Source organism: Capsicum annuum, chromosome 3, assembly GCF_002878395.1.
Source record: "Capsicum annuum cultivar UCD-10X-F1 chromosome 3, UCD10Xv1.1, whole genome shotgun sequence".
NCBI lineage: Eukaryota > Viridiplantae > Streptophyta > Magnoliopsida > Solanales > Solanaceae > Capsicum > Capsicum annuum.
The window spans coordinates 230,183,617-230,190,280 of record NC_061113.1 but is presented as its reverse complement, the minus strand read 5'-3'; the positions used below and the strand labels follow the sequence as shown (position 1 = coordinate 230,190,280).

At 33.7% G+C, this 6,664-nt stretch overlaps 1 protein-coding gene across 1 annotated transcript; it reads right to left on the bottom strand.

Annotated features, from left to right (window-relative positions):
- Positions 1-392: 392 nt before the first annotated feature.
- Positions 393-3,782, bottom strand: LOC107866118 (GDSL esterase/lipase At2g04570-like). The gene is made up of 3 exons (XM_016712301.2): positions 3,339-3,782; positions 1,412-1,910; positions 393-1,051 (listed from the first exon to the last, which is right to left on the bottom strand). The coding sequence occupies exons 1-3, from the start codon at positions 3,720-3,722 to the stop codon at positions 858-860; spliced, it is 1,077 nt and encodes a 358-aa protein (XP_016567787.1). The 5' UTR covers positions 3,723-3,782; the 3' UTR covers positions 393-857.
- Between the last annotated feature and the right edge of the window lie 2,882 nt (positions 3,783-6,664).

Below are 6,664 nucleotides of genomic sequence, written 5' to 3'. Positions count from 1 at the left end.
TTGTGTTGTCCTGTTTGCCATCCCTAAAAGTAAGAGGCAAGTTATAGTTGATTTCTGGGGTGTACAGTTCTTGTAAAACTATACACCCTTATCTAGAAATTTCAAAGAATGACCTGCTAGATGATCTTGGCATGATCAACATATTCTTGTGATGTCTTGGAAAATAAACTGGAGTTCCCCAAAATGCGTCTTATTGGATTAAGAGATAACAACATTGTTTTAATTTTGTTATTTACCGGCTGGCAGGAAAATTTTAAAACATTTGAGAAACTAAATGTTAATGTACTCTAAGGGAAGAAAAAAAATGATATAAAATTGAGAATAATTATAATAATTAATATCCATAAAGGAAGAAATATGAGCTTCATCATACAAATTTACACGAGAATCAAGAATCCAAGACAAATTACATTAACGTATTGAAATGAAGAGTACAAATATCACCTTCTTGATATGACCAATATACACAATATATTGTTTTATTATCAAAACTCTGGAAAGTACTTTCTAGGGGGGAAAACGGTCGCATTCATTAAAGCTCCCGCTATGTGTGTCAGTTTGTACATATGTTTTATTAAGAAAATGGATCATTTGGCTCTCTCTTTGCTAAAAGAAAAATTCTAGAAAAACAAAAAAAACTCTTTCTATGTGCGGGGTTCAAGAAATGGTCGAATCACAAGGTTTACTGTACACATCCTTACCCTATATTTCTGCAAGAGGTTGTTTTCATAGCTTAAACCCATGACTTACAGCAATTACTCTATCAATATCTCCAAGACGCTAACCCTTAGGACATTCTATCAAATTAAATGAAAAGCAAGACAAGGTATAAATACTCTGAAATCTACGTACAAAATCTATAAAAATTGATTGAGGACATTTTTCATCATGGAATTGACAAGAATTTGGTTAGTTTTCTGGGTGGGATGGAAAGAATCCCAAAATACGAACTTATCTGCGTCTGGACATGTGAGTGGCTGAAGCTTATTACACAAGTAACTCGCTTCAAATAATCCTGTGCCACAACATGCTATACCTGTCACCTCGAATCCTGTTTGCAAGTAAAAGAAATTAACCAATACATTCGATGAAAGAAAAAAACAATTCATTATTATAAGAAGGATTTTAAGAAAATAATCAAGTATTGAAAATGGTGGCTCCTATTATATGGAAGAAATGGAGAATTATCTTGAGACCTTTTAGAAATTACAAAAAACTTGGTCTCAGATCACATCTATGACCTCCAACTTTGGATGTGTACAAGCAGACACTTAAACTTGTATAAACTTGAAGTGGACACACACGTCTTTTGAATTATGTCACATAAGACGTGTGTGTCTACTTCAATAGCAAAGAGGAGTAAGTAGCCATGCACACACATATATATAGTTGAAAAGAATAAAGGACTTACCAAATGAGGAAGGGTCTTTGATCATTTGAAGTAAGGCATCATATGGGTTAGCAAAAACCATTCTAAGGCCAGGAAGCTCCCCATTTAACTTGTGAACCAAACCACTCAACATGTCATTAAAATGCAAAGCAACATCATTATATTTCTCAATGCATGTATCTCCACGTCCTTGTATCAAATCTACTGCTCTTTCCATAGGTACACAACCCATTGGAGGAAGTCCAGTAAATGATATTTTCCTAGCTCCAAGTTGATAAATTTGTTTAATAAAATTCTCTATAAGTCCAATAAGGAAGCCTTGAAATTGTTCTATCGTGTAGTGCAACGCCCGTGTGCTTGTTGGTGAATAATAATTGTTTAAGAAATCATTAGTTCCCGTGCTCACAACATACAGTGCTTCTTGTATTATGTAGTTTGATTTATTGGCCCCAACATATGTTTCTAGTTTCTTCTGATACTCCTTGAAGTTCTCTACTTGCTTCCACAATGGCATCACATTCTGTCAAAGGGGCCAATTAATCAGATTTTACACATAAAAAAGAAGGAATTTTTATGCGTATAGTCCCTCACCAAAATAATAGTTAGCAAAAATTACTAGTACGTACTGAAGAATCTCTAATTTTAATGGTCCTTCGTATAATGCCTTTTTAAAAAAGTTATCATAGTCGGGTAAAAAATCATCTTGTCATTCGTTTATGTTTCATCATAGACGTATTTATTGAATTAAACTATTATTCTTATCATATTATGTTTTATTTATTGATGTTATTTATCATTATCGTTTGCAGATCTCATCATACAACACGATTATAACATTCAACATATTTTTCATTACTTGAATATTATACAAATTTTATATATTTGTCAATATGATATCAATTCAGAGAAATAAATGAAGTTTAAAAAAATTAATAAGATGAAAATTAGAAGAGTTTCATGCATGCACTTAGATTCCTTTTTAAAAAAGAAAATTTTAATATATATATACAAACAAAGAAAATATTGTCTTTTAATTTTCAGATAGTTTTTTGTACTTTAATGTATTTTAGAAATCTTTAAAAAGTGTCAAATTAATGCTACAAAAATAAAAGTAAGAACAGAAATAAAAATTCTTTATATTAAATTCATAATATTAGTTTGGACCCGGACTTAGCACGGACCAGTAGTATATTAACATATATTGACATAATAATATACATATTTTACATAATTATTGTATATTTCTTGTACATGTTGCTAGTGGTTGTAATTATTCATGGCAAGAGGTCAAATGTGTATCTTTCCCTAGGAGTTTGATGCATTTGGCCAATTGACGAAATGTAATTATAACTGTTAGCTAAATATACAAAAATATGTACACAAATATACATGCACGCGCACACATAATGAATTTACTTTATCATCCAACTATTATTTTGTAGATCGGTTATACAATGTAATGTAAAGCTCCCTAAGAATGGATTTAAATTATGTGAAATGTTTGTTTGATTTCATTACCAATTAACGTTATTTCCTTCATTTCAAGTTACTTGAAGGCATAATATATAAACATGTCATTTAACTTGACTTCAAATTACATCTATGGTCTCCACCTTTAGATGTGTATAAGTATTAACTTAAACTTGTATAAAGTTGAACAAGTAGGTACACACGTCTTATGCGGTATAATACTCATTGGACGCCATGTAGGACAAGAATTGGCCACGTAGGACGCCACATGGGACATATATATCTACTTGTTCAACTTTATATAAGTTTAAGTGTCTACTTGTACACAATCAGAGTTGGAGGTCATAGATGTGATGTGCGGTCAAATTAAAGGGCGTGTTTAAGTATTGTGTCTTACGTGAATATTTGAATGGACATAAGAGTTGAAGGTGGACAAGTATGTATGTAAGTAGAGATGGAATTATAATGGGAACCTTACAGCAAGTTGATTAGTGGTAGTGTCCCAACCAGAACCAGCAGAAGCAAAACAAACACCAAGAGCAAAATCAGATATGTTATACATAGGATCCAAATAAGCAGGGACAAATGGTCTCAAACCAAAAGCCTCAGACATCAAATCTGTTGGAATCCGCCCATTGCTGAATCTTCCTGTTGGCTTTTTATCATAAAAGTCACGACCATATGGCTCGAAATTGCTCTTAACAATAGTCAATATCTGGTTATTGTTGCCACTGTCTACCGTCGAGTCCCCGAATACTATAATTGCTGGAACTTTTCCCCCTACAGCACAAGGGATTATTATAATTACTAGGATAAAAACTATAATGATCACCCATGGAATGTTATTGTAACAAGCTTCCATTTTTATTTTTTTATTTTTTTTGGTTTAAGGTCATGGAGATTTGAGTTAAGCATGTTTAGTTTTTATAGAGATGAATGGGTGGGAAAGAGGAACCTTTGGCAGGAGTTTGTTAGTGTATCATTAATGGCCAATGACGAAAAGATCGATCAACAACTAACTAAAATATACTAGCAGTACTCTATGATCGGTAGGACTCCAATTGGTTTCTAATAATAAAATTTCACAAATCTCGTAGATAAACTAGAGTCCAAGTATAATACAAATTTATTTATTTATTTATAATCAAATATTAAAAGGTAACATAATAATTGAAATTTCCGTTTTTTAGTCCTTGACGGTGTAAAATGAGCATATACTGTCGGTGCTTATTAGTTAATCTCTTATAAATATTTCTTATTTATATCCTCTCTCTTTAAATCTCCAGATACATAATTTTATTCAAAAAATTAGAATATATTTATTACCCTAAAAAAAATTGTCTTAGTATATTCTCTTCACTAATTTAATATCATTAATTAAAAAGGAAAAAGAAGTCAATGAAGTATATGTATCTCTATTTTTGTATTATTATTCTAGGTTATAGCAAGACAACAGAGGTTAGATATCTCTTACCGGAGGAAGAGGGTTCAGGTCACCCGTCCCCTTGACCCAGACACGAACTAATCCTTCTCTCTCTCGAATGTATGCCCGGTTTTTCTCCTCGGCAGTACTAGTCAGAACTAAACTCCTAATTCCTTTCCGACCTTAGCTTAGCTGCTCACGCCAATGCTCATGGGTATGGGGCAGTGCCAGGGTAGACTTTCTTTCTTTGTCTACGACATTTACTTTTATTTACTTTCAAAAAGCCGGAAAGCTCTTTACGAGACCTCTTAAAGCAACAATTTTGCCAGGTAAAATAGAGAGAGATTGATAATTTGATTCATCAAAAATGGGATACGTACTAAGGATTCAATTAGCAGCTTTCTTCACAGGAACAGCGGTGGCATCTGCCCACCATTCCATGTCTCAACAAATTTCTTTTCACATCGTCCTCCTCTTTAATTAATTTTGTAATCTAATTAGCTTGAATTCAATTGACTTATTGTAACATCCCGAGTCTGTACCCCGAACGCTACACGGTGCTTACGACCCCTAAGGACCACAAGATAACTCATGAATGATATCTGTTGTGAGCACTGAGTAATAATACTGAAATAAATGCGGAAAATAGACTGAAATGTCATAAGGTTCAAAAGCTGAAATACTGATAAAGAATATCAACTATCATATTAATCTGCAAAAGGTGAACATTGTCTAAAAGTCTAGTCTGAAAAGCCTCTAACTAAACTATCTGAAAGTAGAGTTGATGGGACAAACCCCCAACTAACTCCATCTACTGAAATACTGAATACTACTGAAAATACTAAAATGAAGCATATCCTCGATAGATGAGGACTTACTACTAAATCTGATACTGCGGCTGAGTCTGAATCTGTCTATGCGCGGTCAGAAATCTGAGCATCCGAACCTATGATATAAGACATCATAGCGCAAAGAAAGAGTATGTGTCAGTACGTGGAATGTACTGGTATACTAGATGAGGTAAGGCTAAATGCAAGGGTTCACATGTAGGAACAGTAACTGACTGAATAATATGATATAGAGTAACTGAAACTACTGTAAATACTGAGTATGCAATACTGTGCATATACGTGTATACTGTATCTGAGATTTTCTGAAGCTGAGTACTGAGTTCTGATAACTGAATAACTGATATCTGAGATTTCTGATAACTGATTTACTGATATTAGGGGACTGTGTTTGACAGTCCTGATTTTGTAGGGCAGAATTGATCCCTATACTGAGACTGAAAATGAAACTGTGGGAGGTAATCATCTAACTGACATGCCCCAAATAAGGTAACTAGGGTATAACCTGTAACTCCAGTTGGAAGGGTGCCAGTACCGCGCCATGGATTAAGACAAGCTGAAGAGTTTCCCTCATCTGGCAGGTACTCTGATGATATCGGTGGAACCCTCATTTGGCAGGTTAAAACACCTCATCAACCCCAACTAGCAGGTTGATGTATCAACCTACGCTGGCTACGTAGTTCTGGAATGCAAGAATTGCTTTTAAGGATCACACCCTCTACTGGTAAGTGAGCCCCCATCCTTGGGTTTACTCGGTGTTGAATCCTACTCCAACTAAATAGACACTGAACTGATTATATTGAACTAGACTGGACTGATATTGAGTTTTACTGAGTTCTGTAGCTGACTGAGTTCTACTGATCATGACATGACTGACATTATTCTGTAACTATTGTAGCTCTAGGTAAACAGCTAGATTTTCGGGTATTAGATACCCCCAGGACTCGATAGCATGAAAAATCAAGTACAACATGATCTTAAAAGATATAACAATGTACACTTGTTCATAATTCATTCATAGAGAAATTTTATCAAACACTTGTAGGGCATAAGCTTGTACATATGCTAACATGTCATGAATTCACCATTTAATTCACAAGAACACTTTATTAAACACTTAGAGAGCACAACTTAATGCACATGACCATGGATATCATATAAACATTGCAACTACAGTACCCAAACTTGCAAATTCATGGGTTATAATATGGGAATTACACAATTCAACATACATGCTACTTTAATTTCATGAAATATACATTTAATCATGGATTGAAACTCAATTAATATCATGAACATGAATACAATCCAATTTCAAGCATGTAAATCATAAATCAACAATCTTGTGGTTTTAAAAATGGATTTTTGGACTCTATGGGTGAAAGAAACCCATAGATGAACACCTAACATACCTGGGTGTTTTAATTCTTGAAAATTCTTGGATGGATTTCTTGAGATTGACCTTGATTCTTGAAGCTAGAGTTTTGTATTTTGAGAGAGAACGCTTTGTTTCTTGAATGAATAATGAAATAA

What these genes read in the sequence shown, in the direction of transcription:
- LOC107866118 (XM_016712301.2), bottom strand. Translation starts at nt 3,722, where the DNA reads ATGGAAGCTTGTTACAATAACATTCCATGGGTGATCATTATAGTTTTT. An exon ending in CTACCACTAATCAACTTGCT is followed by an intron (nt 1,911 to 3,338) that starts GTAAGGTTCCCA and finishes CCCCTTTGACAG; the next exon opens with AATGTGATGCCATTGTGGAA. An exon ending in CAAAGACCCTTCCTCATTTG is followed by an intron (nt 1,052 to 1,411) that starts GTAAGTCCTTTA and finishes ACTTGCAAACAG; the next exon opens with GATTCGAGGTGACAGGTATA.